Source organism: Hoplias malabaricus, chromosome 2 (genome assembly GCF_029633855.1).
Source record: "Hoplias malabaricus isolate fHopMal1 chromosome 2, fHopMal1.hap1, whole genome shotgun sequence".
NCBI classification, from domain to species: domain Eukaryota; kingdom Metazoa; phylum Chordata; class Actinopteri; order Characiformes; family Erythrinidae; genus Hoplias; species Hoplias malabaricus.
In genome coordinates, this window is record NC_089801.1 from 28,122,833 (window position 1) to 28,147,116 (window position 24,284).

General features: G+C 37.2%; 1 protein-coding gene across 1 annotated transcript in view; it reads right to left on the reverse strand.

The window, feature by feature from the left end:
* Positions 1 to 24,284, reverse strand: part of npr2 (natriuretic peptide receptor 2) — a 55,900-nt gene that overhangs the window by 2,415 nt on the left and 29,201 nt on the right. The window contains exons 8-21 of the mRNA XM_066660261.1: positions 22,924 to 23,044; positions 19,400 to 19,474; positions 16,762 to 16,839; positions 15,018 to 15,122; positions 14,516 to 14,587; positions 13,416 to 13,575; positions 12,799 to 12,954; positions 11,161 to 11,329; positions 8,625 to 8,771; positions 6,945 to 7,068; positions 3,960 to 4,028; positions 3,402 to 3,576; positions 2,640 to 2,738; positions 225 to 316 (exon numbers count right to left, since the gene is read on the reverse strand). Of these exons, the coding sequence (XP_066516358.1) occupies positions 225 to 316; positions 2,640 to 2,738; positions 3,402 to 3,576; positions 3,960 to 4,028; positions 6,945 to 7,068; positions 8,625 to 8,771; positions 11,161 to 11,329; positions 12,799 to 12,954; positions 13,416 to 13,575; positions 14,516 to 14,587; positions 15,018 to 15,122; positions 16,762 to 16,839; positions 19,400 to 19,474; positions 22,924 to 23,044 (1,642 nt within the window). The remainder of the gene's footprint in view (positions 1 to 224; positions 317 to 2,639; positions 2,739 to 3,401; positions 3,577 to 3,959; positions 4,029 to 6,944; positions 7,069 to 8,624; positions 8,772 to 11,160; positions 11,330 to 12,798; positions 12,955 to 13,415; positions 13,576 to 14,515; positions 14,588 to 15,017; positions 15,123 to 16,761; positions 16,840 to 19,399; positions 19,475 to 22,923; positions 23,045 to 24,284) is intronic.

Here is a 24,284-nt window from a genome sequence, read left to right on the forward strand (position 1 = left end):
AACAAAGGTCATTTACATATATCCCGTCTGGAAGGCACTGTAACAAACAGTTACAGTTAATGTATAAAATGAGATTGAAAACAGGATTGTGTAAAAATAATGGATGATGCTGATTATGTTTTTGGTTCATAAACCGAGATAAACATAAGTGTCTCTTCTTCAATAAGAACATTAGGACTTACTGTGCACAAAATCAATGCCACATATAGGAAGTGCCTCTTTACCTTCATTTCTACGTCCCCCCGCAGCTGGAGGTCGAAGTAGCCAAATTCGTCAAGGACCTCTTTGGTGGCTGATGACACATGTATCCGCAGTGCTGTAGAGGACACACATCAATAAATAGCCATACAACCAATCACAATAAGTGCACAGCTGTGCATTGAACATCTTTCACTAAGGCAGCTACTAGGCCATATACTCTGCATTGGATGCATTAGATTTGTGGACTAAAGAACACTGTAATGTATGCAGTCTAGAAAAGGGCCAATATGTTGTACCAACATTTTGACAGTATATCGCCATTCCCTCTCCAAAATGGGAATATTTCAAGAGAAGGAAAAAAAAGACTTTTATTTTCATCTGTGAAAATGGTCTGAATCCACAATGAACTCTTAAGTAATTTCTTTTATGATTCTTTTATGACCTACTGTTATATATAAAAATGGGCAAAATTACTTGCAAAAAAAGAGAAAACTTCAGACCCCAACTCTTGCGTACCTAAACATATCTATACTGATAATGATAATGTAACAAGATGTGGGATATCTTTTGGTCTAATCACTTTATAAAATGTTCATACAATGTAAAGGGGATTTAAATGTGTTCAAAACAATAAAATGAAAATTAAAATGCAGGTACAAGGCTTTGACAGGACAGCTGTGATATTTATACTCCATATAGAGCAGGTCAAACTGTGTGCTTCCATGTGTGCATTAATGCTGAGGCTTGCTTATAGTGCCCTATAAATCACCTTAGATGGATGGTGAGTGAGACCCCCATTAATTATGAATGGTTATTAAGTACAAGCCCAATACAGGAAGTGAAGCAGTAAGTCAATATGATCAACCAGTATCATAAATGGGACACTGCTGTATTTGGGTGCGGATCCATGTGCTACTGCTGTTAAGTTCTTCTTTACAGCGAAAAAATCCAAACACACTGCTGTGGTGTACACAGCCGATGTGAAGGGTGAGGGATTACAGATGCTAGGTATGTGGTAACTGCCAGCTGCCTGCCAGTATAAAATGCTTCAGTCTGGATTTGACTGACAGTGGACAGAGCTGGGTATGGATTCACAAACATGTCTTAAAGTAGCCCAAAATTTGTCCAAAAAATTATATTCACACAAATTTCAGCCAGGCATTTATTTCTGTTCATATAAGACCAGCCTGATATCGTTTTGAATGCCCATAAAATCATAACTAAAGCCTTAGCGACGTTTCAAAACCTGGTCGAAAATCAGTGGTAAAATCAGACAAACACATAAATATTTTATTGTACTTGGCTTCAATCAAGAAAAAAAAAAAAAAGCTTGTTCTGGACACTGTCCATCTCCACAGCTGAAGGCCTTTCCCACTTATGGCTTTATCAGTGAATCAATTTGTTGTTTTTTACTGAAAGACAGGACTCCCCCACACCACAGACACCATTATTTTCTCTTCATTTTAAATCCCTAAGAAAATTCCTTACATGTTTTTGGCACTGTATAGCTTATTATTATTATATTATCTTTTAAAAAGGGTAACAATACTAGCATTCTGTTCGGTGCTACTTTAAACTATGTAACAATGTTAGCCGCAATATATATATATATATATATATATATATATATAGCCGAAATCTAAGAAAGAAATCTTCATGCTACCAAGCTGTAGTCACGTGATTCTGATCCTATCTGCCACATGGAAGCAACCTAAACACAAAGGCAGACCAAGCAACTCATGCAGCTCGTACCAAATAAAAACACAGCGTTTTGGACATGTTGTGCTAAGAAGATACTGAACAAAAAGAAGTCAAATGTAAACACTGAGAAAAAACAGTTTCAGCGACCAAAGCGCAATCACACACCAAATATAAACAGTGCTCAAAAACCAAGAGAGGAACAAGCTCCCAGCAACGTTAGAAAAAAATAACCCAGCTTTAATACTGGAGCATATTTACAGTACAGTAGCCTCGTGACTGAAATATGAGGGTCAAAAATACAAAAACCAAATAACTGTTCATTAATCGTAATCATGGTAAAAATGTACAATTAATCGTGATATTGATTTGCGCTCATATCGCCCAGCACTACTAGCTACCTAAACAAAATTGCATTGATGCCCTCCAACTCTATCTCACAGGCTGTGAATTGTTGTTATAAGGAGTGTTTCAGGCTCAGTAAACTGCCTGTTTAAATCTGAATGAAAAAAGGAATATAATCTGAATATATTCATGTCAAAATGTATTATGACAGTTTAAAATACATAAAGGGTCATAGACATTGATCTGACATGCCTTTAATATTGATTTGTCAAACTCACCAAAGTTTCCAAATACATCATATATTTACATGCACACGCAAGATGGCTGCCTGCTTGTTGCTATAAAGACATGCTGACACGTTAAAGAAAAATTAAAAGTGTGTTTCTGTCACCTACCTTCCCCGGTGGACTCCATTCTTGATGCTGTGTTGACTGTGTCTCCAAAAAGACAGTACCTCGGCATCTTGAGGCCCACCACACCTGCACAGACGGGCCCTGTGCGTATGTACGCATACACACACACACACACACACACACACACACACAGAAAAGAAGATTAATTAACTCCTGCTGAAAGACATCATCCAGAACACCATGGTTTCTCAAAACAGAACTAACATCTGACAGGTAGAATGCAATGATCCTCACAGTAGTACCCGCCATGAGCTAATCATAGTGTCCACTACAGCTTTTATATTCTTCAGCGGACAGGGATTGCGTACACATCCTTTGAGAGAGCACGGCATGGGATTTGTTCAAGAGCTAAATTACTGCTCAACTGTGGTATAAATGAGTCTCCAGAAACAGGAAATATCAAACCTTGCAAAAGATAGGACCAACAAAAGAATAAATAAAGCCATTTTTTCTGTTAAAAAAAAATTCACTTTTTTGGAAAAATACAAAGACAGCTGTGAATTTTCATTATTCAAATACTCTTAAAGGCACTGACCTTCACATGAAGGAGCATTTTTTCTAACCATGTATTCACTTGTTTGATTTTCAAAGATCCAATACAATGAGTTCAAATATTTGCGCAAATGTTTGGTGTATACTTAATGTTTTTTTTAATTATTAGATCTCTGAACATTCACACCTTTTTGTTTATCACAAATTTGGCACAAAGACAAAATTCACAATTAGTCTCAGGAGAAAAAATACCTGTATGGATTCCTATACGAAGCCGCAGCTGGTCGTTGGGTCTGTGTCTGATTTTAAAGGTTTTGACCTGTTCCAGTAACGCTAATGACATGCCCGCAATTTCTCGTGTGTGGAGCTTTCCATTACGCACAGGCAGACCTGACACTACCATATACGCATCACCAATGGTCTCCACCTAAAACAAAGGAGATAAAAGGTTCACTGCTACATAGTTTACACACTTCTTTTATACACTTCTAATGGGTGTTGCTATTTGGTAATTTCTATAAATGTTTTCAAAACAAAACAAAACAAAAACATCTCATTTTAAGTGATTTTAAGTGAAAGTCCATTCTTCAAGAAAGGAAACGAGAAAAAAAAGATGTAGGAAAAACAAAGAGATGCATGTTTACCTATGGACAGCGACACTGTCTAGTTGCTGTTTTTATTGTAATTGCTGTTGTGGCATATACAAGTTATTATTATTATAATTATTCTAATCTCTAATGAACCCTCACTGAATCTTAAACATTCAAAATTTAAGAACCATTTAAAGAACTGCTTAAATGTGTCACTCACCTTATACACATCAAAATTATCAATGATGGCATCAAAGCATGTGTACAGGTCATTCAGCAATGTTACAACCTGAAGAGAGACCAGATATACATATATATATATATCAGTCAATGATCAAAATAAATTCAAAGTAAAGTAGAATATAATCAGAATCACCACGAAAACAATGCACAATTATATATGCAATGAATATATTGTATAAAATTAAAGAAATATAAACGAACACCAGTTGTTGAACTTAGTGTAATTCTATATAGCTCTAGAGATAACAAGATAAATTAAAAAGTGATTCTGAATCATTTTATTATATATTTACACTTTTACAGACTAAGTTTCAGATAACGCACCCCATGAATGTTTTTTTTAAATTAGATTGCATTTTGTATGCTTACATTTTAAGATCCAGATATACTGATGTTTAATACATGTTAAAACCCAACAACATTAATCCAAAAAAAACAGAAGCGAAATAACTTCTTTTGCGATACAGATACGTGGGCAAAGTGAAGGCCATTTCTGTTACAGCTGAGAATGTCTTTTTAATTGGCTGAAGGTCCAGGTATGTGTTGTGGTCAGCACATTCTCTTAGGAATTCATCTGCTGGAATATCCGGCCATTACTTCTGAAAACTCCCTGGAGCGCTGTCACCTTTTGGGTTAGTAAGTGGTACTTCTCTAAAAGTGTTTCTGCACAAGTCTCGGCACAGGAAGCAAAACTCCACTTGCCTCAACGAAAATGTAAAATGCTCCATTGTGTCTCCAGCTCTGGCATTTTCCATGAGGCTTCAGTGAGAAATGGCTGCTTTCATGTGATGTGTTTCTGCATGAACTCCCGATGGTTCCCTCAAATTAAAATACTTTCTGCTCATACTGCCCCCCAATCCCTCCTTCTAACCCCCAACTCCCTGTTTTGGATGCTCGCCCAGACTCAGAGTGTACAGAGAAATACATATGCATGAATAAAGCAGGACAAATTACAATGCAAAGAGAGCACACTCCATGTCGGTGTCACAACGTAATCACATTGATGCAGCCAGACAAAATGTGCAAAGAAAAAAAAGTTCTCCAGTAAAATAAAGGTGTTCTTTTTATAACTATTTAATATTTATTCGATTGGTGTGAAGTAAAAGAGAAAAAAGAAGAAAGTATTTTAACATGTGAGGAGCATCAAATTATTATAATATATTCTAAGTTGTATCTGCTGTGTTTGAAGTTTAAAAATGTAACACTTTATTTTCAACCAATCAATAACAATCAAATAAGAGTATTACTACAACACTTGTAGAGTTTAAAAATGCCAAAATATTATAAATATTTTAAATAAAATGAACCAAAACAAAATCAAATTATTTCTGAAAAGTCATTAAGCCCTCTCTGAAGACTCTGTGTGTTCCCCAACTATTAATATATTCATTTACTTTTTTAAATGAACCTTGGTGTACTTTTGTATGTTGTATTTTAAGAATGTGATATATACTTCATATGTCAACATTAGTTCAGTGCCTCATTGTTTTAATATAACACAGTATAAGACACAGTAAGCTTTGTTCTATGTTACACCACAACCTCTACCAGGCGACATTAAGATGAGTACAAGCTTAGTGTAAGGAAATGTAACAAAGTAAATAATTATAGGTCTGGAAAGACGCATGAAAGAAACATGGCAGATGTATTTAGGTAGCTCAGCCTTGCGTAAATCCATCATCTGCTATGTTTACTTTTTAGCCTGATTCATTAGATGTGAGGTGAGATTTGTGAAGGGTCTTTACCCGTTCAAACAAAGCCAATTCTCCTCCTGTAAAGCTGATGGAATTCCTGGCAGGAGTTATTACCCGTGGTGAATTGACTTAAGTGTCAGGTGAGAATCCAGGACCATATTGGGCCATCACAGTTTAAGCCCACTTCCTCAAAAGGTGACTGTGTTTTTACAAGGCATTTAGAAAGAGGCAAAGCCAAGGATATGGTATAAATGCCTTCATCTTTTATAAAGATTCCCCATATTTCTCTGGCTCAGCTCTGTATTAGAGTCAAGCAGGGCAGCTGCACTTCTCCTAATAGCACTGCTTATGATTCAGACAACTGCACTATAAATACATTCAAGAAAAGTTCAATACCATGATTGCTCACTAGTATGGCAGTATATTGTGTGGCTCATATGTGTCGCATGTTTATGCTGTATACGTATAGAGCATTTTACTAAAACTATAAAATATAAAAGCTAAGCAACAGGCATCCTATTTAATCTTTATACTTCGTTGATTTGTTGCCATTGTGAAAAAAAAGTTCCTACATCACTTAATCCTTAAATGGTTTAGCCATAAGCTGCTCTGTAATGTTCATTTCATCCATTAAGCTTCTGTATCTAATGCTAAAGCTCTCCCTGAAACTTATACTCAGCAGAGATTCATTCATTCATACGCTGTCTGTAACCGCTTATTCAATTCAGGGTCTCGGTTGGTCCGGATAATACCCAGAATCGCTGGGAACAAGGTGGGAAAACACCATGGAGGGCGTGTCAGTCCTTTGCAGGGTGACATACACTCACACATTAACTCATACACTCACACCCAGGGACACTATTGAGTAGCCAATCCACCTACCAACGTGTATTTTTGACAGTGGGAGGAAAACAAACTAAATTATTAAGCTTAAATTGTAACTACCTAATTTACCTAATGGAAATTGTTTGCCTTCAGTGTTTTGCACTTATGATAAATTTAACAGACATCAGTGTCAAACAAGTTAATGACATTCTTTTAAAGGATTGGTGAAACAAGAGTGACAAAGTCTTTTCATCCACAATGAGTTGTTGAAGCGTGAGTCTTGTTACAAATACTTTTGTACTTTTACTTAAGTGGAGGTCTATAATATATATTTATAAAGATATGAGATTTCACAGTGGACTGTAGCCTGTTCCAGCATGATTGAACACAGGATACACAGATGTCTAAAGATGATGGCTGATGGGTGTGCTGTATGGGTCTACCTGTAATGGTGTACTCTCAGCAGACATTGAGGTGAAGCCCACTATGTCGCTGAAGTAGATGGTGACACTGTCAAAGGCTTCAGCCTGCACTGTCTCTCCTCTCTTCAGCTGCTCCGCCACTGAGCTGAGAAAAAAACAATGGAGGGATCTATGGGATCTTACCCAACAAATGTCTGGAAAAGCAAAGCAAACCCAGGTGCAACTGCTGACAGAAACCCCTTGTGCTCAAATAAACAAATATTACTGACCACTGCCCTCTATAGGTGTTGTAACACTCATCAAAACAACTTCTGTATTTTTTTGGTATATGTGAGGAAAAAAACAATTGCAGAGTCAATGTCAGGAGTTTTCTAATAAGCCTAATTCCAAACACTGCACTTTGTGAGAAAAAAAAATCAAATCTCTTTCTCAACGATTTTCCAATTTATCAACAGAAAGCCTTTTCACAAGGGAAAGAGATCAATTAGTGATAGAGTGGGAAAGAGACAGAGGACCAGGGTTTTCCTCTTTCTCTCAAAAAAGCTTAATATGCTCTAACTCCCACAGTGCTCAGCAATTGCTCCAGTCATGTTTTCATACTTGGTTGGACGTTTGTCTCTGCTGGTATAATTATGGCTAAAACAGAAGATGACTGCAGAATAATCAAATATTTTAATGAGCATGAAAAAAAAAATGCGTGTGTGTGTGTGTGTTAGTACGTGTGTGTAGGGGGTTGGCTTTCTGAGCTATCATTCATATGCATATCCAAATTCTGATAAATGCAAAAAACGTATAGGGCTTTCAAAATTATAAGGTTTTGCAAATTTCATACCTATATCTATGAGATAGAAATGAAACCTAGAAAAACACATTCATTACATTAATTTATATTAATATAACAAGCTTAAATTTTTCTCAACATTTTCAAGTCATTGCAGACCATTTAAATTTGTCTACTATTAGTCTATGAATAGAGTGGTGTTTGAATATATGTGTGAATAAGAATGAGATATGAATTATTAATTAGCTGATACTGCAGTTCCCTTGCAAAATATATATCCACCAATCAGCCACCGTATTAAATGGACCTCCTTATTTCTCCAACCATTTTCTCTCGACCTGTTGTTCTGCATGCTTTGTTAGTCTTCATTCACCTTGTTCTTAAACGGTTAGCACCCCCACAGGACCACAGCAGAAGTGCTATGATTTGAGTGGTGAATGATTTTCAGCACTACAATGACACGGTGACGGTGAGTTTGTGTGTTGTGCTGGTTTGAGTGGATCAGACACAGCAATTTTGCTGGAATGCCCACTCAGTGGCCACTTCATAAAACACATTTATCACATTGGACTGCTTTGTAGACCTAGAGTCAGAGATAGTAGTGCATCTGTTGCTGTTATTTGTCCTCTAGTCCTTCATCAGTGGACACAGGATGCCACACACAGGACACTGTTGGCTGGACGTTTTTGGTTGGTGGACTATTATCGGTCCAGCAGTGAAACTCCAGCAGCACTGCTGTGTCTGATCCACTCCTACCAGCACAACACATTCTAAACACACTATGATTACTTCAGTGTCACTGTAATGGTGAGAATGATCCACCACCCATAAAATACCTGCTCTTTTTGGGGGTCCTGATCATTGAAGAACAAATTATATTAATCTATATATCCATCTATGAATAAATATGTGATTCTTACTGTGGCAATATCTGATAAAGCAGGTTTTCGGCCCTCCTCTTCTCCTCCAGGTAGGCTTGTGTGCGTTCCTCCACCAGGTTCTCCAGGTTGTTGGCATACTGCTCCATTCGGGACAGCAGGTTATTGAGGATACTGGTGCTCCCTTCTCTGACACAGACACAAGCAGCGGTCAGAAACAAGACATCCTTGGATGTGAAATGGCAAGCATAAAAACATACACAGAATTAATAATAAAACAAATAAAACAGATTGAAGAAAATTACTGAATAAATGAACCCAGATTAATGAACCATGCTTACTGAGACATGAGGGAATGACTGGATTTCCATATAACCCCATGATTGAGTCTAATCATTTGTATTTATTTTTAAAGGAACACTAGGTAAGATTAGGTATTATTGCTCCTGGGCTCCCCCTACAGCTGCAGAGTTTAATGCACTTTTACAGCACTATTCTGAAATCAAGAGGGAGGGGGGAGGTAAGAGGAGTATGTGGAGAGTCGGCTCCTACCAGCCTCCAAAATGTACATAGTGCAGTTTCTGCAGTGCTGAGCCTGGAGTAACAACAGCAGACGTTCTATTCTCCCCATTACAGGTCAATGAAGCATCACAATGATATTAAAGCTGTAATTGTAAGGAATAAATACTAGTGCTCCTCTAAAAGATGAATTGATAACAGTTAATGGCTAATTATTGGCCAACAACAGCAGGACACTGTACCTCTCCTGTGTGAAGTAATCAGAATCTTTCTGTTGGAGTCCACTGAGATTCCCCTCAACATTTTGCAGGCTTGATGTGTTTAAAATGCAATGTTTAGAAACTATGCTGACAATGTTGGCTGAATCATCCTCAGCTGGTGCCCTAGTGGAGTGCTGAATCATTCAGAACTATTCTGGGCAAGAGAACGCACACCTACATGTACAATTACAAAACTCTGAAGCTAAAGACAATCCATCTCTATCTGAAATATCAGGCTTGAGCTATGGGTAAGAGAGCAAAGGCTTATATAAATGAGCAAAGGCTTTTAACCAGGCACTGGCGAATAAAGAATTACATTAGTGTATATAGAAGACTTATCCTCATACAGAACACACTATTAAAGAGGATTGACATGAAAGCTCATCTAACTCTTGTTCCCCCTCTTAAAATCCTTTGTTTGAAGTAGCAGTAACACCATGTCCTAACTGCAAGAGACAAAAGCATGTGACAGGACAGAATGGCACAGCATGTCTTAGTATGTCTACATCACAAGTTTCAAACCTGTGCATCAGTTCAGAACATGAAACACTCACTGATAAATCAGAAAACAGAGCAGGTGAATATCCTAGATAGGTTTTCTTGTTAGAGTGTAACAACGTGAAGTGCCATTGCACACTGATTTTTTGACTTTGGCCTATGTAGACAGCTGTTTTGATTGAAATGGAATAGTTGTCACTTCCTCATATTGCTTGAAGTAGCACATGCAACAATGCCCTGTTCACCTAAACAATCCACTGCACTTCGGCCAAACCTGGTCAAATATGGCAACAAAGACCTGTGTAAACCTTTGTGGTATCAGGAAAAAAATCCAGGGGGTTAATTCTAACAGACTTCTACTTAAAGAAATACACCATGTGCAGTAACCTATAGAAACTCCTTACATTGGTAAATTGCTACTCAGCTAATATAATCTCCATAAAAAGAACAGCAGCAAATGAACCTAAGATCATCATACCCAATGCCAAGCGGTGACTAGTGAGGTATAAATCTCCCCCGAATTAGACTGCAGAGTGGAATTGCATTTTCTGAAGTGATGAAGCTCCCTTGAATTAATCATGTCATCCAACATTGCAAACCTGATCCCAACAATGCTTATATAACTTATATGAGTGGGATCGCTCAGCGTTTTAGGGGGTGTCAAACTAATTTTAGAAGAAACTTGCCATTTAAAAACCTTGGACACCTAGAAGCCCAAGGTCTCATATTCATCTTTCAGTAAAATAGCAAAAAAAAAAACTGTGAAGTCAATGGACTACAAAACACATACATAAAACATGTGTCTAAATTTATAAAATGATTCAAATTTTATTAATGAGTTACATTAAAACAATTCATATTAGACAAACATTCTAGTTATGTATTATTAAGGCAAAACTTACAAAAACTGTAAGACTGAAAAGGTTTAGGTCCTTTGCATTAAAGGAACACAATATAAGCTGGGCCATGAAAAAAAATGAAAGAAAGAAACAAGACATGGAATTTAACGTACTATCTAGTCTAAATAGAAAGCATATATAAATCTAAAGCATATATCCATTTGATATTAAAATCACAGCTGCATTCAAATAATTGCTTAAAAAAAAAAAAAAAAACAGTTCTGGAAATTACATTCAATGCTAAAAGAGGTCACTTACTATGACTTAGTATTTTAATCTAACGACTGATTTCCCAAAGGGAATGTAAGAATCTTAATCTGCCCATTTGTACCTCAAAATCAAGCCAAAACAAGCAGCAAACTCTAAGGTCTAGTTGCTGTGTGCATTATGAACAGCACTCACTTGTTGAGTTTGGTGATAAAGATCTTGATGTGGCTAAAGTCAGGGCGCTCTGCAGGGTCCTCGGCCCAGCAGCTTTCTATCAGGAGGGTCAGCTCCTCGCAGTGCCGGCTGTTATCTGTTGTGGGCCGGAAATATGGCTTCTGACCGTTCCGCACCTTCTGGATTATCTCTGATAAAAATAAATCAGTAAATCACACACAAACACAGACAAATACACAGACGCATTACTTCACATGACATTACTTCAGTGAGGCTTTGTATAAATGTATAAGAAAGAAAGAAAAAAATACAAAATAATACAATATATAATCTGAAAATGCCCAGCACCAGTTAGACTTAACACAAAGGATACATTTGTTTGAAAAGTCAATGTTACATATATTTTACAAATTGCTTAATGAGGGTAAATATACACTAAAACATTTTCCCCCAAAGTTGGACTGTACTGCTTTGGACTAATAAAATATACCAACTTGAAAATATATTTTCAAACAGATAAAACACAGCTCTGTCTCTGTACCAAAATTTGACATTACAGTTTGTAAATTAGTGAACTGGAGTTCCCACCCCTCATGAAGGCTTTCCTTGTGCCAAGCTCGTGTGAAGGTAAGTATCAAATTGCCCTCTTTCTTGTGCGTTCAACATCGCTGCAATGGTCACCTCACCATGTGAATGTTTGTCTAACATTATGCAGCAGAGTCCGGCTCCTGCCTACAGCTTTTCTCGCAACAGACCTTTCCACTTCAGTGCATTTTACAAAGTTCAACCAGAGGTAGAGTTAGCTGATGCCAGGGGTTGTTGTTACACATTAATCCTACATGCTTTTTTTCACTGGAAATGGCTCAGGAAAACACCAGCAGCTAAATAACTCAGGTCTGATTTGGCTATTTTATGCCCATGTGAATATAATCACCAAACCATTTGCAACGTTATTACACATCAGATGAGATTAGTGTAAACAAGGCAAAGTCACATTGACTACATCAAATTAGGGAAAGGTAAAAGGAGCGCAGAGAATGTTATTGCTTTGCTCAAAATATCTTTCTTTTTTGCTATGTGCATGCACTACATTATCTCTAAAACTATCTCTGTTTCACTCGTTTAACATGTTTATGTGCTAAAAGTGTTAAAAGAATTAATTACTGAGATAACCTGCATGTTTTCATTGTTGCCATGCCAAAACCAAAGACAAACTTGATTTATCTGATCATCGCTTGCGTAGTCATATAAAAAAAAGATAATAAATAAACAATTAATTAATTTTAAAACTAAATATATAGGCGGCACGGTGGCACAGCAGGTAGTGTCGCTGTCACACATCTCCAGGGTCCTAGGGTTGTGGGTTAGAGCCTCACTCCGGGGGACTGTCTGTGAGGAGTTTGGTGCGTTCTCCCGGTGTCCGCGTGGGTTTCCTTCACACAGTCCATAACCACAATTTGGTAGGTGGATTGGTGACTCAAAAGTGTCCATAGGTGTGAGTGAATGTGTGAGTGTGTGTTGCCCTGTGAAGAACTGACGCCCCCTCCAGGGTGTGTTCCTGCCTTGTGCCCAATGATTCTGGCTCCGGACCCAACACAAGCCTGAACTGGATAAATGAATGAATGCTTCTAATACATTTTAATTCTTCTGTGCGCTCACCTTTTGGGCTCAGATCCATGCCTTCTACATAGAATGGACCATTCCTCAAGGCTATCTCCTGCAAAATTATACCGAAGCTGTACACATCTCCCTTCTGTGTTCCCTGAGGCGGAGGTCTGTCGTATGCCAGTAACTCTGGGGCTGTCCATAGTTTTCCTGGAACATTAAAAGAAAATATTTATAATAACAATATACATTTCAAAATTTTACTTTCCTTCTGTTTCCTCTGCAAGGAAATGGTACATGAATTCACTAAATGAACACTGAAATAACAAGCATTTCTGAACAGGTGAAAAAATTTGAGGAAAGTAGCTATTAAATTAGACCAAAAAAAAAAAATAAATCTTACTAGAAACTAGAAATATCTTACCTTTTGAGAAAAATCATTAACAATATATTTTTAGTTACAAACTACTACTAAATACTACTACTACAAATAATAATAATTAAAGATTAAAAAAGGAAGCATATATGCGAAAACAAAAAGTAAACGAAAAAATCTAAAATATGACAAATAAAAAAATAAAAAAGACTGACTTACATTCTCACATTAGAGATTTAAGAGATCTAATATGTCAAACTAAGAATCTACATGAGCTGGTTTTATGTTTACTTACTTGCATAAAGTTCATGCGAGTCTTCATTATCATATGATGAACGAAAGCTTGCCAGACCATAATCAGTAATTTTCAGTACAAAGCGGCTGTCCACCACACAGTTTGATGACTTCAGATTTCCATGTGAACTTATGTAGCTGTTGTGCAGATAGTTCATTCCCTGACAGCGCAGACACAAAATCGGCATGTTATTTTTTAAATTATAGTTTGCCTACTCTTTAAAGGCCAAATGTAACAAAACACACATTAACTCAGAAATGTGCCTGATATTAATAAAAGTGTCCCAAAAACAAAAATGTGCATGTAACAAACTATTTAATGTTTTCACAAGGAGGCTTAAGGGGAAAGGCATGAAACACTGAATGTTGAAATGTATTTGTGGGTGCCATAGGGTTGAATCGCCACAGTGGGGATTACGCATGTGAATGCAGATATGCAAACAGTACTGAGAATATTATTGGTCTCAGAACTGAAAAGCAAGCCTTGGACATGCTAATCGACACATGGGGGTAGAAAATAAAGTGAGTCTTCACGGTATATAGAAAATAAAAAGGGCCATTTTCTCAAGGTGATCCTGTCACTGCCACGTAAATGTTCCCTACGTGTGGATAAGAGCACTATGGATTTTTTTCTTAATATTTGTCCCTGCTGAAAAGGAATGGACATTTCCTTTGCTCAAGTGATGTTTCACTTTGATGTAATCACAGACCAGTGTTTTCACTGAAAGCCCCTTTTGTGTGTCTTGGCTTGGGATTGAAAAAGAACACAAGATTAGTTTTGATTAAGAAGGGGTACATTTGTAGCAGAATGATTTTTTTTTTTCATTTCTCTTCCAAAAGCACCATCATGTTGCTTTGATTGCTGTCTCTTTTCTTTTACTAATGGCAGTCATTTAAGGCTAGAAAATGGCCAAAGCAACACTGCTGTGTCATTCACCCTTAAAGGTGCATCTGGCTATTACAAGACACTTTTGGGGTGACAGACTGTTTACTGTATTTAGTGAGACCTCTCCTGTGATGTTCATGTTGTTTGTGAAAGTTATTAAGCTCTCACTTATTTTAAAAGGGCTAAATACTTTGGCAGACTATACTCTTACACACCTTGACAATGTCATTGATCAGAGAGAAGCGGAACATCCAGTCCAGGTTGATGCTCTCATTTTCCAGAATGTCCTGTGAGAACAAACCAGAAATCAACGCCATGAACAACTGACCAACCAAAGAGCTTTTTGGCATTTTCTATATTTGTCAAAATCCAAAATTTGATCAAGGGGATTGAGTTTGTGGCAGTCACTCTCTTCAGCAAAAAACTGCAACTGTCATGGAACGAAAGATGAAAGCAATGAAATTTATGGAAGTAATGAACTGTACTCCGACCAGTTCCCAGAATTGCTCAGAGCTACAGGAGTTATTTAATTATCTATAAAAATGTCAGCCTCTGTAAAAAACGTAACAGTGGAATTGGTAAATGCAATTGGTGCAAATGGTCTCTTTCACAAGGTTATGCAATTTAGTGCGTCATTATATACAACACCTAAACATGACCAAGATCATAAGAAATACATCCCGCAAACTGATACAAAAAGTGTATAGAAGTGTTTACCTGAAGACTACCTCTGGGACAATATTCAGTCACAATGCACATGTTTGGCGGATCGATACAGGCACCAACAAACCTTGTCAGATGATTGAACTGGACATCTCTCATCTACAAAGTGTAGAGAATAAAACACTGTCAGTGATAGCTTACATTCACTTCAGCAACAAAACACTGCAGTCATTGGAAAGCCCAGAAGTAACCCTAACCCTAAACCCTAAACTCTGAGCATGAAACTGGTTGAAAAAAATCTTTATAAATATGTCTAATAACAAGTTTCATTCATATTATATGTGATATAATATAATGTAATATATGTAATGTGTAATATCTGAACACAAATTATTTCAGCATCTGCACCAGCTCAGTATATTTCAACTAGAATTTGGAAGTCCTCCTATATTAATTAATGAGTCAAAGAGGATTCTGTTAAGAACTGTTTTTGGAGCCTGTTCAAGCAAAGCTAAGCTTCAAATGAAGCTGCTATCTAAGGTCAAGATAATAGAAAAAAACAAACTCATGGCTTTTTTTCCCTCCCAAATACGGTCCTTAAATGGAACAGCGTTGATTTCGTTTCAATTCTTGTGAGTAAGGCATAATCAGTACAAATGGTTACATGGTCCAAAGTACTGTGTTACAGTCATGTGATTACATGTTTCTGAAACAAAGTAGTTTATTGCCATATAGTATATTTTTCCAGTTTCATTACTGACTGTTATTAAACAGATTCATCTCTTTTAGTTCAACACTGAATTCATAATTATTAATTCATTCATTCAGATGATACACTAACATGCCTTTTAAATCATGTGTAAACTAATCTGCTTTTAATATCTAAATAAAATGACTAAATTACTATTACATCCTTTGTAATTTTCAGTTGGTAAATATGTATTTGTTTTAGACTAATGTAGAGGCAATGGGCAATGAAATTTCTTCCCTGAAGTAATAATGTACACTGCCATTTGTAATGATTACCACAACAACCAATGAGAACAGAGCCCATCTGTATATATTATTGCTGTCATTGTACTTGCTGTTACAAAAATGCCTGTTTTCGTAAAGAAATGCTGAAAAATCAAGTACAAATTAACAATAACCTTTTTAGGTACACAAATATGTAAAGAGGTTCTGGCTCCCTTAAGACAGCCATGATCCAGAAGGGTCAAGATGATATGCAGACAACGGCGAACTGTACAGACAGCGAACGATGACTCAATTCTCTTTTTTGGGAGGCTTTTGGAAGTAGGGGTGTTGAATTAGTACATACTGTCTCTGGAGCAGATCAACAGGGAAATAGTTTATGCTTGTGTTATTTCTCACTTAAGGCTATTTTTCCTATCCTGTCATGGTGACTGTTGGCCAGAATTCGGCTCTGAAGGCAGAGGGCCCTCTTTGAAACACCTTGTAAAGAAATCTAGCAGCAACATTTCCCCCTTTTTACGTGGCCTCATGCTGCTACCCACCCCCACTTTAGAACCTGTGTGTGTGTGTTTGTGTGTGTGTGTGTGTATGTGTGTGTGGAAGGGGGATGTGTTTTTACCACCACAGGCAGTGAGGTTATTGAGTGAGGTCATCAACAGTGGCCTAACACACACATACACATACACAAACACACACATACACACACACAAACAAAACCCTCTTTCTCCATCACACACAAATACCTACACATGTATGTGCACACACACACACACTCGCACAGACACGCACACACACGCACACACCTTATAAGCAAACTTCTTCTTACATGCTTCAGTTCAAACAGCACTTGTCTGGTCAGCTCAATCCTTTTCTTGTTCACATGCTTGATTGCTACCAGGTTTCCCTGTGTGAGAAGAAGAACAATGTGATAGTGTTTAACCCAACTGAAAGATGGGGATGAGTCCCAACTTATAGACAATGTCAAACTCTTCTAACCTAAACTACTAAGGCCTTGTTCAGACAGGCAGCTCAAACTGATTTTTTTTTTTTTTGCGAATCTGATATGAGTAGGGTGGATTTCCACTGCTCAATGGACAAAAGCCACAAGACATCTGACTTTTTCCAATCACACGCCAGCTATTACATGTAGATCATTTTTCTTTTCATGTGGTCATTTTTTCCCCTTAATGCTCTCTGTGTACTCATGTCTGCACTGTTACTATGACAAAAAATGTGGCTAGGCAAGCAAATGCAACTGCAGCCTGACCATGCTAATGTGGACACTAACATTAGTTTTAGAACCGACTGGTATTGTAGTGTGAAAGGAAATAAGCTTAAGCAAGATGAATAAAGACTGCTGAAATTTAAATCTGTAGAAATGTGACTTGATTTGTTCAGAGCTGTTTTAAAAGACAATCTTAGCATTTATTGGTAGGTTTGGTTTGACTAAAACAAACCTTGGTGTGAATGCTCAGTTAATTCGGTTTGTTAGAACAAGTGTGAATGATATAGATTCTGGGAGAAACCAATTAAACAGACCAACATCTATGTAAAAAAATGGGTTTCAGTATAATTCACTCTGTCACAGTTCAGTTGAGCATGATTGCAAATAGCCCAATTAAAGAATGGATGGTGATCTTATGTGCTTTGGTTCATAAAAAAGATTTTGGAAGGCAAATATGGATTTTCATCCTTTCAGGAGCTAATGGCACTTAAATAAATTACAGTTTTGGTTTCAAAATGTAGTAAACTGTCACTGAGTATGTTTATTACCTTTGATTACGTAAATTAATTATTGATTTTAGGTTCCATTATCTCAATTTTATATTTTAAAATGTAAGATTATTAAATTGAACAAATTTTGAATTACAGAATGATGCATTTCTTATTCACCTCAGTAATGTGATAGATCAATTAATCCTTTTCTTATACTAAAAACACCACTTGAAAAAGTTCTATTGTAATCATAACCTACAATATTCCACAGTGTCAAGTTTTAAGTGTAGAAATTTACCCTAAGAACACAGCGCTCACGCACTGTCACTCTGGTACATTACACTCAGTATTCAAGCCTGAAGCCTGACAAAGCATGCGCGCCTGTCTTCTTAAGAGACACAGCCTGGATTGTGATGAACTTATGTGATATCACTTATGGGGGCTATTACTAATATTTTAATTCCATCCACATGTGAGATGACGACACTCCAGCCAATATCTTGACCTCACTAATGAAAATAGCTGAACGCAATAGAATCCTAACAGCAATAATATAAAATCTAATGTAAAAGCCATTTCAGAAGAGACTGTTGGGTTCTAGGTTAGATTTCTGGTGAAGATATGGTATGTAAATAAAAAAAGAAATAATATAAGAGGTGTAGAGCAGGAGTTTGAAATTCTTATCTCTGTTTTCATTTATTTATTTTCAGAAAGATACTGAAAGAAGAAGATATTTAAATAATAAATAAATAAAACTGGTAAATAGCTGAAAATGCATTTGGTCTGATTTAGGCTGGAAATAAACTGGACGTTCCTGTCTATTGATCCAGGTATGTTATAAAAAAATTGAAGATCAGACTGTACAATCCCTTTTAGTGCATTTCCACCAACGAGAAACCAGGACGGTTCCAGTTCTCAAACTAAGTTTGGAAACATCAAGCGTGTTTCCACCGACGTAAAGTAGTTTAGGAACCAGAAAAGTTCATTCCTAAGTGTCATGGCTCTGACGTTTTATCTGTGGCTCTGTTGCTGTATTCAGCCACAGTGACACCCCCCACTGATGATGTATCACTGGGTCCCCTCTAAACTTGTAGAAAAGCGGGCTGGTTCACTAGAAAGAACCAAGGTTCCAAGACTCAGGAATGGAACCGTTCAAGAACTAGAGTTCTTTTGGTGAAAAAGCTCTATTTGTGAGGATTTACCATTTCCTAGAAATATTTAGCTGTTCTCTGAAAGATCAGTGAGCTTTTCAGTGTGCATCAAGGCCACAAGGATAAAGGTGCCTCTTTGCTTATCATGTGCATTCCGTTTTTATATACCATTCTTTTTTAAGGAAGAGTGATATGCGTATGAAGCTTTCCCATGTGCTGCTACCATAACAAGCACATTGTTTTGTGTTTTTAATCAGAAGTAATAGAAGAGCTACATATCTTCCCTGCTCTAAAATAGTCTCAGTAGCCTGTTGGGTAGTAAATAAATATTCACCTGGCAGGGTTCCTTGCCACCAGCAAATATTGCTGCTATATTGACATCTGTGATCCAATTAATCTGGCACAACAAACATGGCAAAGTAGGCAGCCGCGCCGAAGACAAGGGTGCAATACATTCTGATCTTGGAGTAACATACTGAGAGAAGTCTGCACGCCCACTCTTTCTTTCCTCCTCTCCCTTTCTCGCTCTATCCCTCTATGCGTGTGGGTGTGTAGAAGAATGAATGTAGGGAAAATGTCAGAAGAACTCAGCCTTACCTTAAAATAGCCTGTTTTTGCAAACAGCTGATGTTTGCCATGCGCCGATATCAAGGAACCGTAGCTGGAACCCCTCTGGAAAGAACACACAAGAGACGCAACATGAACCACAAAACCAAAGCAATACAAATTTGCAGGCAATAAGGACGGAAGAGACTAATTCAGCCTCTGAGAACTTGTAGTTGTAGGATTTAGATGTATCCAGGGTGTGCTAAGTGAGATATTTCCAAGAATAAACATCCAGCACTATTTAAAATGTACTCCAGCCTAATCTGGAAGTTGTCCAGCCTAATCTCTATTTGTCACATCTGAAAAATATACTCAGAACATGCTATAATTTACTGAGAACATTATATAAGCCATCGTGCAGTTGCTATGGTGCTTAGAACAGTCAACATGTTTTTCTGTCCTTCTCAGAACAGGCAAAGGGTCCAACAGGTGCGGAATAGAGAATAACAATAATAATAAGACAAGCAGAATGATAACTTCAACAGTCGTTTAGACTATTAGATTACTTGTGATTTCTGGTTTGGGGACATTGTCACTTTCGACAGAGGAAAAAAAAATAAAAACAACAAGAAGAAAACAGCAAATCAATGTTTTGATTTCCATACAGGCTCTAGAATATGTTGTTACACTGGTCTGAAAAACTATATATCTCATTTATACAAGCAACATGTAGGCCTTTGCAATTTAATGCATTTGTTCAGTTTCTAATTTAGTAAATTATATATGTATGTGTGTGTGTGTAAACTGAATATAGAAGGCATGCAGCAATAGGAACCAGCAGCATATGATAATTAATATTGTGGTTTGGGGCACCAAACAATATTTCCAACCTCCAAAACTCCAGGAGGGCTGTTCATCGGTTTGCATTCATTTATTGTTGTAGAATCACTCTCAACTCCTCCTGGGACTATATCTAGACAACCCAGGGGGGGTTACAATGACTAGGTTAAACACCCCTGCTCATCAGGTATAATATATAGGGAGGTTTTTTGTATTTATTTGCAAATAATTTTTTTGTGAACAAAGTATTCAAGTAAATATAAATACTTATATTAATAAAATATAAATTTGCACAGTTCATGTTTCATGTCCCGTCCCTCCCTCCAAATATGTTAATTCAGCAATTAAAATGTAATAGCACAATAATATGTGCAGACATGTATTCTTTGTAGAGTATGTCTATGAATAAAAAAACAAACAAACAAAACATGTATTTAAACCTGGGTTGGGAAATTCATTAGTCCTTAAAACATATACACTTTTTATTTGTCCAAAAACTGTAGTAAAAACTGTATGAATAGACGGAATTCTGAACGACAGTAACACTAACTGCTACAGACGCCTACAGAGAGTTTTAAAAGCATTTGGACCATTTAGGAACATTAAGTAATCACACTAATGTCTGAACTGGGGAAACATTTTAAAATACAACAAAACTATTCATAACAAGGCTACTAGCCATCACCCAGGAATCTCAAGAGTTTAAAACTGAATGTGTGTACAGTCAGTCTGTCAGGGGTGGGTGTGAGCTGCTAATTTGGGCAAAACTTTTGCTAAAATAAGCTACTTTTGTGATTTTTCACTGCTGGCTCAATGTCATAAGTAATTCCAAAAATAGTATTTTAACCAACAAAAGTCATCTATAAGAAGTTAAATATTAGTAAGAGCAAACTCAAAACTAAAACAAAGGAACCCACTTTGCCATACTTTCATGAAGCAAACAAGTGACTCTTAAAGGCTCTACCAGTGGCTGTGTGATGTCAGTTCATATTAATTATGAGAAGACACCCTTTGCATTTCTTGCCACTTTTTTGTTTCTTAATAATTTATAGGCATTAAACTCAAATGTAAAATAGTCAGCGTGAAGCACATGTTTAGACAGCCCTGGTTAAGTGACATTCCTCTAGAGGGAACACACTTGACACATAATTTGCTAAATTTTACATATGTGGAGAAAAAAACTAAATATAAAATGTAGCCTTTCGCAAAAAAAACAAACAAAAAAACTACATTTATATATTACAAACCCTATTTCTGTAGAAGTTGGGACAGTTTATAAAATGCAATACAGTTTATATAAATAACAAATGTACAAAAAAATTACTTTTAAAGTTTTGGCTGACCTAACTTACTGTATTTGGTAAATATAAATCTCTGAATTTTTTGGCTGCTACTCCGTTAAAAAAATTGGGACAGACGTAAGGAAAAAGGGTGTAGAAAATCAAGTTACACCATTCTAAATTAAGCCAATATATACAAGTAAAATAACAGGTGAAGATATCATAATTGTCAATAAAATGAGAATCCACAGGAAGATGTTTTTGCAGGAAATATTCTTGGCTGACTGGATTGCAAAGAATATCAGTACATATACTGTACATAAAATTGTGAAAAGAATTTGGAAATCCAGGGAAATTTCAGTCTTTTATGGCATGGCCAGAAACAACAATTTAATGTGACACAGTCCATCACTGCATCAAGAGATGCAACCTGTAGCACAAAGAGAAAGCTGTACATCAGTCCTATTCAGAATGACTATTGAGTTCTCTGGGCCCAAGCTTATCTTGTCCAAAAGACAGTGGAAAGGTGTGCTGTAGTCAGATGAGTCAAAGGTTTCAGATTGTTTTTGGAAAAATGGATGCCAGGTTCGCTGTGCCAAAGATGTAAGGGACCATCCAGTCAGCTATCAGTGATAGGTGCAAAAGCAAACATCTGTTATGGTATGAGGTGCATCAGTTCCCACAGAATAGTTGGCTTACATATGTGTGAATGTACCATAGATGCAGAGGCATATATTGGAATTTAGAGAAATGTATGCTGCCATTAAGACAAAATGTCTTCTAAGGAATCCATGGTTAATTCAAGAAGACGATGCCAAGCCTCTTTCTTCATGTGCCACAAGTGAGTTTGCAGTGCAGAACTTTCTCCTATGACACATTATGAAGAAGAAATCAAATTAAAAGGAAAGATGATGTAGCACAGTGGTCAGCATGCCTCTGTCCTGACTTTTTTTTTGGAGTGTGTTTGAGGCATCAAATTCATATTTTTATACTGTATTTACAAAACACAATCAAGTTGGTCAGTGAAAATATTGGAAAATGTTTCTTCACACTTCTGTACGTTTAATGAAGCTTCAAGAGAACTAAAACATTACAGATTCTTGCTTTCATTTAATTTGACAGAAATTGGCTTTGTACACTGAGCAAATAAATAGGAGCTGTGCTACAAATAATATGCAGAAATTTCTTATTTAAGGTGTTACTATCAATTTCAATTAGAAATTCAATGAAACAGAACAACAATCATTTTACTTGTCCAAATGTCTGCATATGATTTCACTGCAACATTATAGCAAAAAAAAAAAGGGAGAGGAAGCCTAGATTTCAAGATGCAGACACATTTGACCTTTTAAGCTGTTTAAAAGGATCGTGTGGCCACGCAGGCAGCTCATCTGGGAAAGGCATAGAGCCGCCCACGAGATATGAGTACAGAAGAGAGGAATGAAGGATTGGTACCTGGGACAAAGTGAGGCGACTGCCAGCGCGCTTGTGGTATTTGTTGGGGCTCTCAAACTGCAGGTCCTCCCATTTAATCCTCCACAGCATCCCGGCCAACTCCTTCTCCAGCTTCAGCTTCCTGTGCAATGCAGCAGGGTAGAATCAACCATAACTGACACACCCTCACTGAGTAGACGGCTTAAGAAACGTACATGGTAACAAAAATCAATTATGCTGATTCACTTTGGATTAACTATGACTGTGAATTTTACCACCAAAAAGTACAACTTGTATCATAAATGAAGAAAAAAATGCCCTTGTATTCAAGGAATGAACAGGTTTCTGCTTCTATGAGTGAGTCCAAGACAAATAGCTGGAAAATTTCAAATTCCCATCCCCTTTGCCACATCCACTGGTGGCCAGAAGTCCAAAAGTGCATAATTGGTGCTGCTCTTAGTGTTAGTGCGCTTGTCCAAGCAAGCTGAGTTATCCAATAATTTCAATAATTTGCAGCAGTAAAAGTGCTTCAAAGTATGCGCTGTCTAGTCATCCTCTGCCAGGTTGGTAGCACTGTGTGTTGAGGGTGTCATAAATATGTATACATAATCAAGACTACAAAAAAAACTGTAAAACCTGTCAAAAAAATAAATAAATAAAAAGCCAAATATCGAAAACGACCAAAAGCCAGTGTTTGGTGTGTGATTTTCTCAAACTCTACAGGAGAGAACATGTTCAGTAGATCAAACAAACGAGGAAACAATTTGGAGCTGACCAACACTGAGGAGACCCAGTTCAAGAAGTACATTTAACCAGGGGCAATAAAATCAAGGCCTTTTTTTTTTCTTCTCCTTTTCGGTCACTGGTGTCCTGGCCTTTTTCCTCCTGTTATTTTTAACTCTGAGTAAACCTCGCTGTCCAGTCCGGTGTGTGGATAAACACAGGGACGCAGTCCAAGCGAATCAACACATCTGGAGCAGCTCTCTCAGGACCTTCTCTTTCCCCCAAACAGTCCCCATTTGGAGCAAGGCCTTGGTGCTGTTTATACAAACTGAAATCAGTCGTTCTAACATTACATGGACATTGTTAAGGTAGGAGTTCAATGAGGAGGATAGCTATTAGTTTGTGGGGCATTTGGAAATGAGAGAGAGAGAGAGAGAGAAGAGGAAAAGGGTAAAAAGCAATGCTCACACATTCCATTACAATCTAAAAGGTGTAAAACACTTCCAGATGGTGGGGGCTGGAATATTGCAGCGTTTGCGTTTCAAACAGGTTTTTTTTTTTTACTCCACTTCGCAGCCACCCTGCTTGGCCCCAGAAGGCGCACCGTTATTTGTTTTTCTGGAGCAGGTCTTGGAGACCGAGAGGAGAAGGGAAAAACC